Source organism: Cydia strobilella, chromosome 18 (assembly GCF_947568885.1).
Source record: "Cydia strobilella chromosome 18, ilCydStro3.1, whole genome shotgun sequence".
Lineage (NCBI taxonomy): Eukaryota > Metazoa > Arthropoda > Insecta > Lepidoptera > Tortricidae > Cydia > Cydia strobilella.
Window position 1 is genome coordinate 10923880 of NC_086058.1, and position 20219 is coordinate 10944098.

Genomic DNA, 20219 nt, shown 5'->3' on the forward strand with positions numbered 1-20219 from the left:
TTGAAATCAACCTTATTGATAAGCGACAATGGTACCTTTTGGTTGAAAATGGCACATTTAATCATGCATTGAATATGAGATGTGGTGGTTATATATATAGAAGTGGTAGCCGGTGGTGGATTAACAAATGTGAGCCGATCTGTCACCTCAGTCAATCAAATAATTCAAAAACTAAAACTATAGTGCATAAACGCAAGTGTGTGTATCCCTAGAGAAATTAGGTGTTTCGTCCATTAGGTTAAATGAAATTAGGTATTATGAACTTAGGTCATTCAATGTTTAGATAAAATGATCGTTAGGTATTTTAAAAATAGGTGAATCGAGCATAGGTGATTCGACATTAGGTAAATCATTTTTCGGATAACATTAAATAATTTCACGGTTTAGACTTACTTGTTATAGTCACTCGCGCGACATGTTTCGGAGAGCCTAGGTCTCCTTTCTCAAGCACTAATAGTGCGAGCAGCGTTCACGACAGCCGTGTATTGCGTACCTACTCTAAAGGCGACCTAGGCTCTCCGAAACATGTCGCGCGAGTGACTAAAACAAGTGTCTAAACCGTGAAATTATTTAATGTTAGTATTTCTCACAACAGTTTAAATTCGATCATTTTTCGGTATTCTGATATTGATCTGTAACCTCCGTATGATAATTTCAGATAAGAATTCTATGTTGTTCCATTTACTTTTTAGAGCGCGATTTTCAGTAGTCGGGTATTAGTTTTTAATTTGAACTTATTTTTTATTTAATTAATTTTGGGGCCATGATTTCGTTACTAACCATTTGCATCCCAAACCATACGTCACCACCATTTAACTATTTAATAGGTACGCTTTTATATTTATTATCATTTAATCAGGGTAAAATAAAACAAAATCTCTAAACTATAAAGTCATTTATTTACAAAACATTAAATCACAGTAACGCTTTCATTCTTCACATTCATAATACCTAATCATAATCACGAATTTGCATGAAATTGTCTAACGTTGTCCCGTACAAACGCGAATTTTCTGAAGTTTTGTAGTTAGGTACCTATAGCAGTTTCCTTTATATTTTGTGACAAATGGTCAAAAATATGCCAAGAAAAATAATCATCAAAATAAAGGATACACGAAATAAAAAGCGTTTATACGGGACACCGAGGAATGCTTCTAAAACTCCAGCTGTTCTAGTCTGATGACGCTAGGAACTTGCCAAAGGACTCCTTGTACTTGCCCTCAGGGTCATGGAGCTTGACCAGCTGCTCCCACTCGTTGGGCAGCTGTTTCTGGACGGCTCTGATGACGATGCGGACGAGCTGGCGCTGCTTGGGGGTGCACTTGGCGCAGGTCGTCGCTACGGCCTCGGGGAGGATCTCTGATAATTAAATAGAAAGGGTAACGTTGGATGTTTTCGGTAATAGTAACTTATTAATATAACTGAAAGTATTAAAAAACTTTAAGCCCATTATCGTTTCATGAATACACGTGAAGTAAGGGCACAGGTTATTAATTAAAATAAATGCGGTTCTAAATTGATTGATACAAAACAAATGCATAACCCGCACTTTGTCTAGGGCCAGTTGCACCAACCACAATAAAATTAGCGGAATGATCAACATCACTCAGCAGCAAAGTATAAAATTTCCTATAAAATTTAATAAAATATTTAACGGTGACAGACGGTTTGGTGCAACCGACCCTTAATACCTATTCCACCAAAAACATTTCATGTAAAGTGTTGCCAAGACTAGGCACATAAAGCTTTTACACTAAAAAGCTATCAGATCCCGTAGTAGGTACCAAGACTTACCCTGTAAGTCCTAACTTTATAAGCTCTAACTGTATAAAGCCAACATCTTGGTCAAACGTACAGTACGGCTTGGCCGTTTCGTTGCTGTCAAATGGACAAATTGGACAATCCCTTATGTCCCTTACTGACACTCAGAATTTGAAAGACTTATGTTACTACTTTGTACAACAAGTCCACCGAGGGAGTGTTTATGTGACTGCAACGAAACGGCCAAGCCGTACTGTACGTTTGACCAAGATGTTGGCTTTATACAGTTAGAGCTTATAAAGTTAGGACTTACAGAGTAAGTCTTGGTACCTACTACGGGATCTGATAGCTTTTTAGTGTAAAAGCTTTATGTGCCTAGTCTTGGCAACACTTTACATGAAATGTTTTTGGTGGGATTTCATTCATTTTTGTAAGAGTTGATATACCAGCTAGAAATGACAATTATTCGTTTATAGAATCTACGATAATATAATAATTTTAACATTAGATTTTTATAAAACTTATGTATTGCTAGCGCTATCTATGTAGGGCCTATATAAAGTCAGGAATTTTATGTATTATAAATTGTAAGTTTCTAGAAATTTTAAAGCATTTTTACCATAATCGGAATTGTTTTTAATGAAGTAAGCGTTAGTGAAGGTCTCCGATTCAGCTCACTCAATCGATTTTTGTGAATTTTGTGTTCATGTTTACTACTAAGTACATATTTCATTTTTGGAAAATATACAAAATCACGGAGTCATTTGTAGATCAGCGCCTAGAGAAGTAGCGGTTTCGATATAATTAGGCATTTTTTTCTTTTTGAGACATGTGTTCTATCTACATGCAAACATATTTAAGTCTTAATGGAGAATAAGTAGCCAAATTTCACCTAGGGATCTAGATACTTTGGTGTGTAGGTACATTACATACTTACGTGCTATCGTGATGCTGTTGGAAAACCGCGGCTTTGTAGTGCGACGATTAGAGTTTGACATGTATTTTTTAAATTACAATTTGAATTTAGCGAGTGCGAAGTGCGCGCCGTTCCGGCTCTCCGGCTGTTCTTCTGTATAAGTCGTACGTATTACTCAACTTATTTTCGCGAAATTTTGTGAGCAGAATTTATTGAAAAAATATTAAAATCGCTCACTTATCACACGCGAGTCAAGAGGTAAGTAGTAAGGGTATTACAGCTTCTGCGGCACTTGGCGGCATCCTGCGGAGCAGATTTTTTTAGGGTTTTATGATCGTTTTTTTGCTCTATCCTTAATAGATATATGCTTACAGCTTCTGCGGCGGCTATTGTTTGTGTCGTGTGGATTTTTTCTCATGGAGAAAATAAAGGCGCATGTCTTGTGACCGCCCATTTTTTTGCTTTGACAGGTGTGTGATTCCGTCGTTAACGATTTATTTTATTAAGGTCAAAGTTTTTGCTATGTGGCTTCCCACGTCGTAATAATTACATTTTGTGGAATGCAATATATATTATAAAGTTATGTGACATGGGTTGTGAGAACTAAAAAACATTTTTCGAAAACCAATAAAATATCATTTATTATTACAAAATGCCATGGTCCTGTATTTTATTGTATATTTAATTATAGAGCATTTTAAAAACTGATCGGATACAAACACGTTACAACGTGTCGTATGATGCAACGCACAGGTGCTTGTTTTATTTAATAGGTTTTTTTGTTATAGAAAACCAATAAAATATTATTAATTATTACAAAATGTCATAGTCTCATATTTTATTGCGTATTCAATTAAGTATAGAACATTTTAAATAACTGATCGGATACAAACACGTTGCAACCTGTCGAATCATGCAACGCACAGGTGTCTGTTTTATTTAATAGGTTTTTGTCTTATCCGCGACGTATATATGTGTGTGTGTGTGTGTGTGTGTTGTTCAATAAAAGGAGAGATCAAATCGATGGAACCGTCATTCGTTCAAACGTGTTTGTCTGAAAACAGTGTTAAGTGTTAAAAGTAGTTTAAAGTACCGCAGTACGAGTAGGTACTCTTCATAATTAGTGTTCATTTTGAAAATCTTTCTACAACTTGCAGTGAATTAAAATGGAGGTAAGCTGAACATTAACTGACTGTTTATAAACAAACATTATCTACCTGTTTCCATTTGTGGTAAGTTCTCACAATTGTTTTTATTTTGTTTTAGATTTCAAACGAGAATTCTCTAGAGTGCACTTTCAAAAATTATTATTATGGCAATTTGAGTGATAATGATGAAACTGAAGTTTCAAAGCCACTTAAAATCCGAACCCAGAAACGAGCCAACAATATTGATGCATTTTTCGAAAAGCCTAAAAAGAAACAAGCTGCAGAATATTCGTCTACTGTTGCCCAGTTGACAAATGGAGGTACAAATTATATATCTTCACGTATAGATGACGTTTCAAAGGCCACCCATCTAATTAAAATTGACGTCTATGACATGAAAAAATTGCGAGGCATCCCAAACGATCAGCACTGGAAATTTGCGAATACTAGGATCAAATACTACACGCAGACTGAAGATGATGAGCATTATTCCAACACACAAGAATTAGTTTACAATATTACTAAACATATTGCAACTAAAAACGACTGTAAGAAATATTTCATCGAAGCAAAGCCATTTAAATAAATCATCCCTTACTCCGCCCCCACATAGAGTCCCCCACCAACGAACAAACGATTTTTGGGCATATATATAGCTACTCAACGCAAAGGAAACCATACCGTATCAGCACCCGTGGAAGTGAAACTACGAGTAAAAAATGGATCTACAAAACTCGCTATACGACGATGACCTCTATGAACGGTGTGAAGACGTTTCAGATCTCAACAAGTCAGTTTTTGATAATGAACTCTATGAACGTTGTTTGGAAGCCGAGAATCAGCAGCAAAATTTGTGAGTAATTTTTGAGTGTAACATGTTTAACCAGTTTTACTTTAATTACTGTTTAGTAGTGGGGAGATGAATCGAATATAAATAAAATCCCAAACAATCTGCCTCATTTAATAAGCATTCACCATCGTGATGGATTTTACTAGCGAAGACATTAAAATGTTTAGCAAATCAGTGTTATTGGCTAGTTTTCATAAATATTTAAGATTGTGGTTTATCAGTGGAAAACTTGATCCGAGTATAGCTCACGATCATGATTTTAAACCCTTTATCACCCCTTGTAGTGGGCATGTAAATGTTAAACGATCATCGATTTTACCTTATGATGAGATAGATGGTGTATTAACCATGGAAGCGTATTGTTCTCTTTGCCAGTCAAATTTAATGTCAGGTATTACGGTACAAGTGAATTTTCGTACTATATTTTTTTTTAAATCCATTCTTGTACATATGTATTTTAATCTATTCTTTTTTCTTATTTTTAGATGCGTAACACGCGGAATAAAAAGAAAACATATGTCAGAAGAAACCATTCAACCATGTGATTCGTCAAGCCAGCATCCAGCAGCTGCCATGGAGCCACAACCATCAACTTCTCGAATAGCTGCATCATCATCATCAACTCCTGTCATCGTTGATACCGTCGAATGTAAAACCTGCAAACAGAACGTTTCGAGGAGGTACTACGCCCAGCATTTAAGAAGTAATGTTCATAAAAATAATAGTTTAAAATTTCAGCATTCTTATCCCAATGTTGAACTTATTGAAACTGCATTTGGGAATAGATTATTAACTTATAGAATAACAAATCCGGAAAAAACTAACCTTGAGTTTGAGACACCAGAACTTTTTTTTGAGAGTATTAAAACATCTTTAAATAATTTAATAGATGACTGCATTCAACAGCTAACCATTTTCAAGATTAGTTTTATATTACACGCAGAGTTCATACAAGAATCTAAAGGAATCAACAATTATTTCGATTTTAATATTTTGAGTTGGACTATTTGTAAAGGTGATAACAGAGAAGAATTTTTAGAAAATTTCAAAAACTCACTCACAAATAAAATTTCAAACTTTGAAAAAAAAGACAGCGGATGGAGTCTTAAAGACATAAAATACTTAGACATGAACGTTAACCAATTTAATCCATTACGCGGTTCTTCATATGTTGATTTACCACATGATATTAAAACAAAAAAAGCAATAATCAACGTCCAAAACCATGACCACGAGTGTTTGAAATGGGCGATTCTTTCAGCGCTGTATCCGGTTAGGAACAGTTCACAGAGAGTGTCGTCCTATATTACTCATCGTAACAAATTAAAATTTTCAAACATACCATTCCCAGTTAAACTTACAGATGTTCATAAAGTTGAAAAATTAAATGATATAAGCATTAATGTTTTCGGATTACAATATAATGAAAATTCCAAATCACATGAAGTAAACGGTCCACTTTACTTTACCAAATGTCGTAAGTCAACACATATTAATTTACTTTACATATCTAATGGTAGCCAGGGACATTACTGTTATATAAAAAATCTATCTCGATTAGTAAGCCGACAGATTTCAACAACCAATTATAGCTTTCACATTTGTGATGGGTGTTTATTAGCATTTTACTCAAATGAACAACTAACTAATCATCAAAAAAATGATTGTTGTCACCTTGTTGTTAAACTCCCAAATCATGATAAGAATTATAAAGATTGGTTTGGTAAAGAAATTTCAAACCATAACATTTTTTTTGATAAATATCACCGTAAGCTTAAATTACCGTTTGTTGTTTACGCAGATTTTGAGGCATTTTTAAATCCCATATCGTCTTGTGATCCTAACATTCCTAACAAATCAAAACCAAACAAAAAGAAAGAATCAAAACCAAACAAAAAGAAAGAATCAAAATCGTACACAAAAAACGTTCAACAACATGAAGTGTACAGTTTTGGTTATTTTATAAAGTGTTCATTTGATGATAGTCTTTCACGCTATCGATCATATACAGGCCCAGATTGTGCTAAAGTATTTATGGAGACTCTTTATAATGATTTAACAAAATTAATAAAATATATTTGCTTTCGAAAACAACCCATTCGATTAAATCAGAGCGATTTAAACAAAATTGGAGAAGCTAATAATAAGTGTTTTGTATGTAATAAGACGTTAGAATCTGAAAGCGTTTTCAGTTATGATTGGACCACAGGAAAATTCCATGGAGTGACACATAAGGCTTGTAATAATAAATTCAAACCTCCCTCATTCGTGCCAGTATTTTTCCATAATCTAAGTAATTACGACGCACATTTTATTGTAAAAGCATTGAATTTCCGTAAAGGGCCCATCGAGATTATACCTCAAAATAAAGAAAAATATATTTCATTTAGCAAAGAACTTAAATTTGATGGAAAATGTTTATCACTTAGATTTGTTGATTCCTTTAGGTTCATGTCGAGTAGTTTAGATAAATTAGCCCGAAACCTTCGGGAACACCAATTCCATGAATTAAGGAAACAATACCCTAGATGCGAAGATTTTAAACTTCTGAAGCAAAAGGGTATATTTCCATACGAGTTTATGAAATCTAGTAAATCTCTTGAAGCGTCATCGTTGCCTAAAATAAGTGATTTTTACAGTGCCTTAACAGATAGCTGTATAACAGATGAGGATTATCAACATGCACAAAACGTATGGACCCATTTCAACTGTAAAACAATGTTGGATTATTCTAACTTGTATTTAAAAACAGATGTCCTCCTATTAACCGATGTCTTTGAAAATTTTCGTTCAGTGTGTCTTGATACATACAGCTTGGACCCAGCTCATTATTTTACAGCTCCTGGTCTCAGCTGGGATGCTATGCTAAAAATGACTGGGATACAACTTGAACTTTTAACAGATTTCGATAAAATTTCGTTTGTTAAAAAAGGGCTTCGAGGTGGTATATCACAATGCAGTAATCGTTATGCTAAGTCAAATAATTATTATATGTCAGACTTTGACTCAAATGAACCGTCATCTTATCTTATCTACCTCGATGCTAATAACTTGTATGGTTGGGCGATGTCGCAACGTCTTCCTGTTGGTGAATTTGAATGGGTTGACCCAGCTATGGACTTTAAACTCTCAAACGATGCTGATTATGGGTACATTTTAGAAGTCGATTTGGAATATCCAGATTCATTACATGATTCTCACTCAGATTTACCATTTTGTGCTGAGCACATAATAGATAAAAGTAAACAAAAAAAATTGATTCCAAATTTGAAAAACAAAATAAAATACATTATACACTATAGGAATCTTATACAATGTTTAGACAATGGATTAAATTTAACAAAAGTCCATAGAATCTTAAAATTTAAACAAACCAATTGGCTCAAAAAGTATATTGATTTGAACACTACGTTAAGGATATCTGCAGAAACCGAATTCGAAAAGGACTTCTACAAGTTAATGAACAATGCAGTTTTTGGAAAAACGATGGAAAATATTGAGAAAAGAGTGGATGTGTATTTGCTTTCACAGTGGGAAAGTAAAGATCATATCAAAGGAATCGAAAGCTATATCGCTCGTCCTGAATTCCATAGTATTTCTATTTTTTCTGAAAGCTTAGCTGCAGTACAGTTAAAGAAAACTAGTCTACTATACAACAAGCCTATATACTTAGGATTTTGTATATTAGACTTGTCAAAAACTTTAATGTATGACTTCCATTATGGATATATGCAACAAAAATTCGGGAATAATGTTAAATTGTTATATACAGATACAGACAGTTTCATTTATCAAATTTTTACAGAAGATTTCTATTCTGATATAAGAAATGACTTGAAAAAATATTTTGATACATCTGACTATGACCCCAATAATATTTACGGTTTTCCATGTATAAATAAAAAAAAATTAGGATATTTCAAAGACGAAAATAAAGGTAAAATTTTGAAAGAATTTGTGGGTTTAAGATCTAAAATGTACGCATTGAATGTTGAGGAAAAAATAGTGGCCAAGGCTAAAGGTGTAAATAAATGTGTGACTAAGAAATTTAAGTTGCAAGACTACAAAGATTGTCTAAATGAAAAGAAAGATTTATTATCAGAAATGCACAGATTTCGATCGATAAAACATGTAATATTTACACAGAAAATCAATAAAATTTCGTTATCTTATTCAGACACGAAAAGATATCTTTGTCAAGAATCATTTGACACCTTAGCTTGGGGCCACTATAAGTTGAAGTAGCGAAATAAAGGGGGGGGGGGGGGATATATAATGTATTTAGTTTTAATATTAAGTGAATTTTGTAATAAAACATAAAAAAGGTATGTTTTAAACAATAAGATATAATATAAGAGATCTATTTTTACGATGGAAATTGTATGTATATTTTTTTGTGTATCAGTATTTTTCGACAATTATAAATAAATATATTTAAAAAAAGTTTTTGTCTTATTCATAATGTAGTAAACAATTTTAAATAAATATGCATTTTTGTGTGCAAGAAGGTGCGCATGTGTATATATATATATACATAATCTTATGATTGAATTTTATTTTCTTGACGGTCTTTAAAGGAGAAAGACCGTTTTCTGTAATGTATCATTTTATCCATCCATTTACAGCTATTATTGCTGGTCCAAGCGGTTGTGGGAAATCAAACTTTGTCACTAACTTTCTGAAAAATGTAGGAAAAATGTGTAATACAGAATTCACTCAAGTGCTGTGGTGCTATGATGAAATGCAACCACTATATAATTTAAATGGTATCGATTATATTCAAGGTATTCCCGATTTAAGTTTGTTTGATGGGAAGCAACCTAAACTACTTATAATAGATGATTTAATGAGAGAATCAGATGGACGTATTGTTGATATTTTTACTAAAGGTAGCCATCACAGAAATTTAAGCGTTTTCTATATAACTCAAAATCTATTTCATCAAGGGAGAGGACAACGTGACATATCTTTGAACACAACATACATTGTTTACTTTAAAAATCCTAGAGACAAAACTCAAATACGGTATTTGTCTCGACAAGTTTATCCTGAAAATACTAAATTTGTTGAAGAAGCCTACAAAGATGCAACAACGCCAGCCCATGGATACCTGATGATCGATTTGAAACAAAGCACTGATGATATATGTCGTTTTAAAACTAAGTTATTTCCATTTGACAAATGTTGTACAGTATATATTCCGAAAAAAGGGTTTAAATATGTAAGTAATCATTCTGTTCTTGTCAGTTCTAAATGATGCCTGATAGAGTAACCACACATCAACATTTGCTTAAAGCTCTACATACGCTAAAACCAAAATATCGTAAAGCTTTACTTAAAGCATGTGACGAAGATGAAATAAATATTATTTGTGAGTGCATTTACAACGTTTTAAGGGGAAAAGTTCCATTAGACAATACAGAAAAGATCAAGTTACATAAACATAAAAATATATTACGGAAATTAGTTTCTAAGGGTAAACAAAAATTAAGGAAGACTATTATAATTCAAAAGGGTGGTGCGTTTTTACCAATTATACTAGGTGCTGTTTTAAGTAGCTTACTGAGCTCATTAACATAATTAAAATGGAGAACACGAAGAAAATGATTCTAGTAGAACCAGATTTCATTGAGAAGCTTAAACACAATGACAATGCACCTTTGAATTCATTATCTCGCTTAGACGCAGACATGCAAAAGATATTGAAAAGTAAAATGGGAGATCGTGAAAAATGGGCATTATATTCCCAAACACTGCAACGTTTTTTGCATTTTACAGAAACAGATCGGAAACCGTTCAAGCTACCTATTATTCTTGATGATATAAAAAAAGTTCATGAAGACTATGATAAGTATATGGATAAATCTATGGTTAAAAAAGATGAAACTGATTATAATGTGACATTACCAAATGCTAATCCATACGAATATGACGCTACTAGTACTCCTTTAACTCGCACTTACCCTGAACAGTTTACTCCATCTCACATCGTAAATTTAATTCCAAAAAGTTACCAAAAAAAAGGTCGCTCCCTGCTTGATTCTATTTTAAAAAATAAACCGAAGATTTGGTGGAAAGAAGGAGGGGAAATCGTAGTGAATAATCAAGTAATTCCAGAAAGTAATATAACTGATTTGATAAGTGACACCGTGAGACCTCTCAAACGAAAAATAAAACCCACTGGCTGGAAAGAATTTGCTTCAGTGTTAAATGACATTGGAGTTCCCGCATCTTGCATAGGCAATCAATCTAATCTAGAATATATAAATAATCTTCATCCTAACAAGGCTCAAGATTCACCAATATATAAAAACACAAGATCAACATCGACTCAAGTAAAAGGAGCCTCTACACCAATTTCACGCAAAACTCCTGAAGTGTCAAAAAAGAAAATAGATTGGGAGAGATGGACCCCTTATTAGATATCAACAGGATTTACTATGATGTTTCTAATCCAGCTGGCTACAGCAGTATTGACAAATTAGCTAAAGCAATGCATGGTCAAATGGACAAAGATGAGGTAAAAAACTGGTTACGGTCTCAGGAAACCTATACGTTACATAGACCAGTTCAAAGGCGTTTTACACGAAACAAATACATTCTTTCCAATTATAATGAACTTTGGCAAGTAGATTTAAGTGATATGCGTACATATAGTAAATATAATGATGGATTTAAATACATTATTTGTGTTATTGATGTCTTTAGTAAGTATGCTTTTGCTAGATCCATGAAAAAGAAGGATTCAGAAACAGTTAAGCAATGTTTTGATGACATATTTATCGAAGCTAGAGCAACTCCGCGTCACATTCAATCTGATAAAGGGACTGAATTCGTTTCCAAAGAAGTAAGGAACTATTTTAAAAGTAAAAACATAAACTACTATACAACGAATAATCCTGACATTAAGGCAAGTATTGTAGAACGATTTCAAAGAACATTAAAAATGAAAATGTGGCGCTATTTTACACACAAAAATACTTATAAATACATTGACATTTTACAAGATCTCCTTTATTCATATAATCATAGTTATCATTCTAGTATTAAAATGTGTCCGATAGATGTCAATTTTAACAACATTATGACTGTATGGACTAATTTATACGATACGCCAAGAAATAGATTAAAAAGTAATTATACTTCCAGTTTCAATGTTGGTGATCATGTCAGAATAACTAAATATAAACACATATTTCAAAAAGGTTACGAAACCAATTGGAGCGATGAAATCTTTGTTATCGAATCAATAATAAAAAGATCCCCTCATTTTGTTTATACCTTAAAGGACTTACAAGATGAACCAATCACAGGCACTTTCTATTCTAAAGAGTTACAAAAAGTTACTTATAGCCCCACCATGACATGTAAAATAGATAAAATAATACGTTCGAGACGAGTTGGTAACAGAAAGGAGGTGCTTGTGAAGTGGAAAGGTTATCCAAATAAATTCAATAGTTGGATATCTGCGTCGAGTTTAGAAGAAATATGAGTGATGATAGTTTCTATTTAACTTTGTTGAGCAACAGCTCAATACAGTATTACCCCGAAAATACAACAGCAAACTTTCTCACCAAACTCCCAAAGACAATAAAATTAGAAGGAGAATGGGTTGTCGGATTAGTGGAGTTTCATTACCCGTGTTCCTTGTACAACGTGCAGGAACATGAAAACGTGGTGTATGTAAAAAAGAACGTATTATTACAAAATGAAAAATTACCTGTTTCCGTTGAATATAAGTCCCATATACCGGCTACGACATATGACGACATGGATCACTTTCTATCTGCCTTTAATGAAAACTCATTATTGAAGAACAAGGTGAAATTTAGCTATGACAGAATATCGAAAGTTATCAAGGTGACTTCTTTGCATAAAGAAATAGTTTCGGTACATGCAACACCAATACTAAACCTTCAGCTAGGTTTCAAACCAAATACGAACCTTATACAATGTCAACTTGGAAAATTTCCTGCTAATTTATATTTAGGCCTACCATCGCAATTATTTATATATACGGATATCGTTCAACCTCAAGTGGTGGGGGATGTTATGACATCGTTAGTAAGAATAATACCGCTTGATCCGACAAAATACATTTATGGAGCATATAAAATGCATAGCTTTTCTCCTGCACATTACATACCCGTTATGCGTAGAGAGTTTGATACAATTGAAATTGATATAAGAATGCATACGGGTGGAAAGGTTCCATTCCAGTTTGGAACTTCATGTGTGAAACTACATTTTCAACGAATAAAATGAATCATATTAGCCGTGAAAATATTCGCTGTCCATATGAACATTATTATTCTCATCAAGCTGGTTCAGGAGTAGGCATTGTATATAAAGGTGTTCCCCACCAACGAGGACACGGCATAGGAAGTTTTTTGGGGGGTCTGTTTAGATCAGTATTTCCTCTGTTATCCAGCGGTTTTAGAACGGTTGGAAAAGAAGCATTAAATGCCGGAGTTGGTCTCTTGTCTGACATGATGAATTCACACCCTATTGATGAATCATTTAAGTCTCGTTTTAAGAATGCAAGCAGTAATTTAAAAAGAAAAGCCGATGAAAAAATTGATTCGTTGATGTCAGGGTCTGGGTATAAAATGCAACGAAAGAGACAGGAGCGCACCATTACATCCAAAGCATTTCGAGAGAGAGGTACAAAGAAAAATAAAAAATATATCAACGATATTTTTTCTAACTAAACCATGTCATTTTTGCATAATCATTCATGCGAATGCGCTAAGTCCGAGTTAGATTTGTTTGCCCTTCCATCAACACAAACAAGTATAGAAAATGGACAGTGGATACACTATAAACCTATTTCTTCTCTTAGTGATGATGGTCCTATTGAATTTCAAGTGCCAGGATCAGGTGATGACTATATTGACCTGTCTCACACTTTACTGCATATTAAAGCAAAGATATTGAATCAAGATGGTTCTAAAATCAAATCAACAGAAACTCATGTTGCTCCAGTTAATAATTGGTTACATTCACTTTTCAACCAGTTGGATATATATTTAAATCAAAAACTAGTATCACCGCCTAATAATACTTATGCATACCGTGCATATATGGAAACTCTACTAAATTATGGTCCGGCAGCAAAACAGTCTCATCTTACATGTGGGTTATGGTACGAAGACACTTCGGGTCATATGAATGGAACTGATGCGACTAATAAGGGTTGGACCAAAAGACAAGAATTTATTAAAGACAGTAAGGAAGTTGAAATGATAGGACACCTACACGGTGATATTTTCAATCAAGAAAAGTTTTTAATAAACGGTGTTGAAATTCGTGTCAAATTAGTACGATCCAAGGAGTCGTTTAATCTCATGTGTAGTCAAGATAAAAAACTTAAAGTACTTATAATGGACGCAAGTTTAATAATTAGAAGAACAAAAATTAACCCGAGCGTTTTACTTGCACATCAAAAGGTTTTAGCTTCAACGACTGCAAAGTATCCCATAACAAGAGCGGAAGTTAAAGTACTTACAATACCAACAGGCGTGCAAGGGAAATCGCTTGATAATATTTTCCTCGGTCAAGTTCCAAAAAGGTGTATTGTGGGTTTTGTTGATAATACAGCATTTAATGGTAGTTTAAAAAGTAATCCTTTTAATTTCCACCACCACGATATGAACTTATTTAGTTTGTATGTAGATGGTCACCAAGTTCCTTCAAAAACATTACAACCATCTTTCAGTACCGGTTTAATGGTGTCAACATATCACACCTTGTTTTCTGGAACGGGTATTCATTTCCTTAATGAAGGGAACTCAATAAGTAGAGAAGACTATGGAAATGGTTATTGTTTGATGTGTTTCGATTTAACACCTGATTTATCAGCAAGTTCTACTTCCCATTGGAATCTTGTTAGACATGGTAGTGTACGATTAGAAGTTCGATTTGAAAGTGCTCTTACCACAACTCTTAATTGCATTGTTTATGCAGAGTTTGATAATATCATTGAAATAAACAAACATCGAGATGTGAGTGTAGATTATAATAGTTAATTAGAACATGCATATATAATAATACATTTATGAAACATTGTACCATTAGTTCCTAAACCTTGGTAATGAATTCATCTGTGAATTCAATAAGTATTGTATAATGGATACCAAGAAATTACAATTATGTATGAAAAAAATTTGCCCCGCGATTGAACCACATGTTTATCCGGCTAACAGAATACCTGTTTTCATGGCTCTACCTGTTTATATCATAAGCAATTTAGACCCGGATTTTAAACCTGGTTCACACTGGGTAGCAATTCATATTGATATTCATGGCAATGGTGAATATTTTGATTCTTTTGGTAGAAAGCCTTCTGGTTATCATAAGCTGTTTTTAAAAAGAAATTCAAAGAAATGGTTTTATAACCATGTGTCTATCCAAAATCATTTTACATCAGTTTGTGGCGAATACTGTTTAGTTTATATATATTTTAAATTTAATGGTAAAACGATGTTTGATTTTTTAAGCTTATTTTTAAATAATACCATGTATAATGATTATGTTGTAAAGAATATGTATAGATCAATTTTTTTAAATATGTAATAAATAAATATTTTCCCAGACAATGTCTTTCATTTCTTTTCTTTATAATTATTGCAAGTACACAGACAGGAATTATACCAGTAAAATACAGGAGAAGTATTCAACAAATTTATTAAAAAAAAAAGGTTTAGGGTTACAATGAATTGATAACTAATTACATGCAAGTCTTTCCTACATTAACACAAAATTTCACATAAAAACACACATATAGTCGGTCCTAATTTTAAAACATTTAGTGTAGCATCTTATTGCATGTCACATAATTTTTTGTCCCACTCCGATGCCCAATCATCATGTTGTAGCATAGGCGACGAACATGTTGTAGCACAGGTGGCGAAAGTGTCATAGCACATGGGTTCATATGCATCTTCACTGATAGATATAGTCGTGTTGTCCATTTCAATGTCTTCCTCTTCAGATGAAGATTCCCACGTTATCAAAAGAGGGTTTTCGGTATAACTGATGTATAAAGGCGGTGAAGCTGGTGAATATCCATTAAAGTTTAGATTTTGCATTTCAATGTCCTCGCAAAGTTTAGCCAGGTCATCGTCGTATAGCGAGTTTTGTAGATCCATTTTTTACTCGTAGTTTCACTTCCACGGGTGCTGATACGGTATGGTTTCCTTTGCGTTGAGTAGCTATATATATGCCCAAAAATCGTTTGTTCGTTGGTGGGGGACTCTATGTGGGGGCGGAGTAAGGGATGATTTATTTAAATGGCTTTGCTTCGATGAAATATTTCTTACAGTCGTTTTTAGTTGCAATATGTTTAGTAATATTGTAAACTAATTCTTGTGTGTTGGAATAATGCTCATCATCTTCAGTCTGCGTGTAGTATTTGATCCTAGTATTCGCAAATTTCCAGTGCTGATCGTTTGGGATGCCTCGCAATTTTTTCATGTCATAGACGTCAATTTTAATTAGATGGGTGGCCTTTGAAACGTCATCTATACGTGAAGATATATAATTTGTACCTCCATTTGTCAACTGGGCAACAGTAGACGAATATTCTGCAGCTTGTTTCTTTTTAGGCTTTTCGAAAAATGCATCAATATTGTTGGCTCGTTTCTGGGTTCGGATTTTAAGTGGCTTTGAAACTTCAGTTTCATCATTATCACTCAAATTGCCATAATAATAATTTTTGAAAGTGCACTCTAGAGAATTCTCGTTTGAAATCTAAAACAAAATAAAAACAATTGTGAGAACTTACCACAAATGGAAACAGGTAGATAATGTTTGTTTATAAACAGTCAGTTAATGTTCAGCTTACCTCCATTTTAATTCACTGCAAGTTGTAGAAAGATTTTCAAAATGAACACTAATTATGAAGAGTACCTACTCGTACTGCGGTACTTTAAACTACTTTTAACACTTAACACTGTTTTCAGACAAACACGTTTGAACGAATGACGGTTCCATCGATTTGATCTCTCCTTTTATTGAACAACACACACACACACACACACACATATATACGTCGCGGATAAGACAAAAACCTATTAAATAAAACAGACACCTGTGCGTTGCATGATTCGACAGGTTGCAACGTGTTTGTATCCGATCAGTTATTTAAAATGTTCTATACTTAATTGAATACGCAATAAAATATGAGACTATGACATTTTGTAATAATTAATAATATTTTATTGGTTTTCTATAACAAAAAAACCTATTAAATAAAACAAGCACCTGTGCGTTGCATCATACGACACGTTGTAACGTGTTTGTATCCGATCAGTTTTTAAAATGCTCTATAATTAAATATACAATAAAATACAGGACCATGGCATTTTGTAATAATAAATGATATTTTATTGGTTTTCGAAAAATGTTTTTTAGTTCTCACAACCCATGTCACATAACTTTATAATATATATTGCATTCCACAAAATGTAATTATTACGACGTGGGAAGCCACATAGCAAAAACTTTGACCTTAATAAAATAAATCGTTAACGACGGAATCACACACCTGTCAAAGCAAAAAAATGGGCGGTCACAAGACATGCGCCTTTATTTTCTCCATGAGAAAAAATCCACACGACACAAACAATAGCCGCCGCAGAAGCTGTAAGCATATATCTATTAAGGATAGAGCAAAAAAACGATCATAAAACCCTAAAAAAATCTGCTCCGCAGGATGCCGCCAAGTGCCGCAGAAGCTGTAATACCCTTACTACTGAGGTATATAAATGAGCTCTCCGAATATGCATACATTGTTACGGCCGCGTTACTCTGGTGTTTCGAGATCTCTACACGGCGCGAGTTGCCAATCGTTGGGAACTGTTTGATGGTACTGTGACATCCGAAAACAAAAAGTACAGTTTTATGTTTTTTTCTAATAGGCTACACTTATTTAGGCTATGTTCGCGAGGTTCTACAGCTCACAGAACCTCCCTTGTGTTTAAAGTTCACCATCTCGCGTCACCGCGTTATCCCGGCATTTTTAGCCACGACACGGCTAATGGGAGCCTGGGGTCCGCTTGGCAACTAATTCCAAGAATAGGTAATAAGCGTAGGCACAAATTTTTACGAAAGCGATTTCCATTATTAGGATTAGTCCCGTTTCCTCACGATGTTTTCTTTCACGGAAACGCGACTGATAAATATAATTTCGTACATAAGTTTCGAAAAACTGATTGGTACGAGCCGGGGTTTGAACCCGCGACCTCCGGATTGAAAGTCGCACGCTCTTACCGCTAGGCCACCAGGTCGTTATTCTTTATATTTGTCTAAAATATTCGATATTCTAAATGTCAAATAACTTATGCTTCTCAAATGCTACTGCGAACGGTAAATAGTCATATCATAATAGGAAGCTTACATTCACATATGACCTTTTATTTTCGGACGTCACTGCCGTCACCGGTGTGTCAGACAGAGTTCTCAACAGCTGGCTACTCGTAGGCGTGTAGATATCTCGGACCCACCAGTGTAACCTGACCGTAAGCTCCGTAACAAAATAAGCGTAATCGGAGAGCTTACTTATACCGGTTTGTTTAGCCCTTCACTCGCGTGTGATAAGTAAGCGATTTTAATATATTTTTAAAGTTCATTACGGCGCCATCCAGTGTTGAGTAGCTGTATTAGATTAGTGTTAGGCGAGCTATTTTGAAATAATTAAAGAACAGATTATGTTTCATAACTTTGACATTATATTTTAGACCGTGGTTCCTACAGTTGATATTCATTCTAAAAATGACAACCGGTAAAACCCTATTGGAATGGAAAGTTGCTATTAATGTACGCCACTAAATAGCTGTCATTTCATATTCAGTAGTTTATTAATTCGTGCAAGAAACAGTGCCAATATAGAGGGCGCTATTTTGGCTGGTTTACGAGAACCTGGTTCAAATCGATACTTCGAAAACTTTTTGTTTTTTTTTACCGTTGTTTTTGTATTAGCATTCCGATCACTGCTACCACACAAAATTTCACGATTCTAGGAATTCAGGAACCAATGTTTTCAGGATTAGAGGTATTTTTAGGTACCCCCATTTTAAGGGGTTGCAGGGCGAAAGTTACAGATTTCTAGTCACCATATGTGTCTGCATACAGACCCATCCCTACATGTCAAATTTCAGCCTTCTAAGACTTCAGGAAGTAGTCTGTATTTTCTATGACGCGAATTTCATGTGTTTCGGACAGTGAAAATTAAGGTACTATAAAATTTTAAGTATAATAGGTACCTTAATAAAACTTGGTGTTTTTGATAAGTCTACTGAGTACATGGTATACAAAAAATTTCAGCTCTCTAGCATTGTCCAAGCCGAAACTACGAGGGTTCGAAAATACGGCGAAACGTGCCGAGAAAAGATATGCACTGCCTTTTGCCCTTTGTCTCGTCTTGGCGGGGGCACGGCCGTGCCCCCAGATCATCATTGGTTCCGTCGATTGCTGAACAAGCAGAGCGTAATTAGGTATTTAGCGGCCGAGTACGATAGTTTAGGTAACATCTGCTTGTCATAAGGTTATAGTCGTTCGTTTTGTAGCTGGCCCCGAACGGCTAATCCTGTCTATTGCTAAGTCAAACCGCACGTGCTACTACTTTCAAAAAAAGGGAAGACAATGAGTTAGCCGTTGAAAACTAAAGTAGTATAATTTACTCTTAAAACTGGCTCCTTCGGCGGTGCAGCTGCCCTTGCTGAGCAGGCACATCGTATACGCCTTCATTAGCCGAGGATTCTCAATCAACGTCTGCACGTCAAAGTTATCGTATTTGGAATCGTAGTGGTCGCCATCCGGACGCGCGAACGCCACCGTCGCCAGTACGGAGAAGACTACGAACAGCTTCATGTTTGGGTAGGTACTGGAAATTATGCACTTAATTAATTTTGTATTAAGCAGAAACGTCTGCGATCGACGCTATTAAGCTTAGAATAAATCTAAAAGTGGAAAAAATTCAACACGACCATTGGATCACTAACTCAATGCTCTGCCATCTGAGCTGCCAATACTTCACCGAAGGACAGCAAATATTTCCACCATATGGGCCTTTTTGGAGGCACCCTAGCGATAGGTATCTAACTGTAAGAGTGTTACAATTCTTAAACGGCTACCTACAGTAATTTTTTCCACTTTTAAGTTTATTCCTAACTTAGTTAATAAGCACTGTATGATTCAAATTCACAATTCAATATTCATTGTGGTTTATTGGCTATTACTAGAAGAAGAGGTTAGGTGGTTTTTAGTTGAGTCGTTAACCTCGAGTCTCCATTTATTGTTATGAACTGGAACACCTATTTTGTTTGGAGCTTGGACTGTATAATATATTTATGAACAAATGAACCTAAACAAGAAAATGACAAGCAGTGTGACAAAAGGGTGATCTCAGCATTTGCTCCTAAATAAATAATTGTGAAATGAAGCTGATTTTGGGTTAAGCTTTTAAAGTATTCAATTATTGAAATTGACAGGTGCCAGCAGGCAAGTTCGAAAATAGATGATTATATAATTCAGGAGACAAATC

At 34.4% G+C, this 20219-nt stretch overlaps 1 protein-coding gene across 1 annotated transcript; it reads right to left on the reverse strand.

The window, feature by feature from the left end:
• Positions 1 to 880: 880 nt before the first annotated feature.
• Positions 881 to 19574, reverse strand: LOC134749242 (allergen Tha p 1-like). Its single transcript, XM_063684134.1, has 2 exons — positions 19357 to 19574; positions 881 to 1359 (listed from the first exon to the last, which is right to left on the reverse strand). Exons 1-2 carry the CDS (start codon positions 19544 to 19546, stop codon positions 1172 to 1174), a joined length of 378 nt encoding a protein of 125 aa, XP_063540204.1. The 5' UTR covers positions 19547 to 19574; the 3' UTR covers positions 881 to 1171.
• Positions 19575 to 20219: the final 645 nt, after the last annotated feature.

Bases quoted from the DNA above. Each gene is read 5' to 3' on its own strand.
- LOC134749242 (XM_063684134.1), bottom strand. From the start codon at position 19,546: ATGAAGCTGTTCGTAGTCTTCTCCGTACTGGCGACGGTGGCGTTCGCG. The intron at 1,360-19,356 runs GTAAATTATACT...TTTAATTATCAG, and splicing joins CGAAGGAGCCAGTTTTAAGA to AGATCCTCCCCGAGGCCGTA.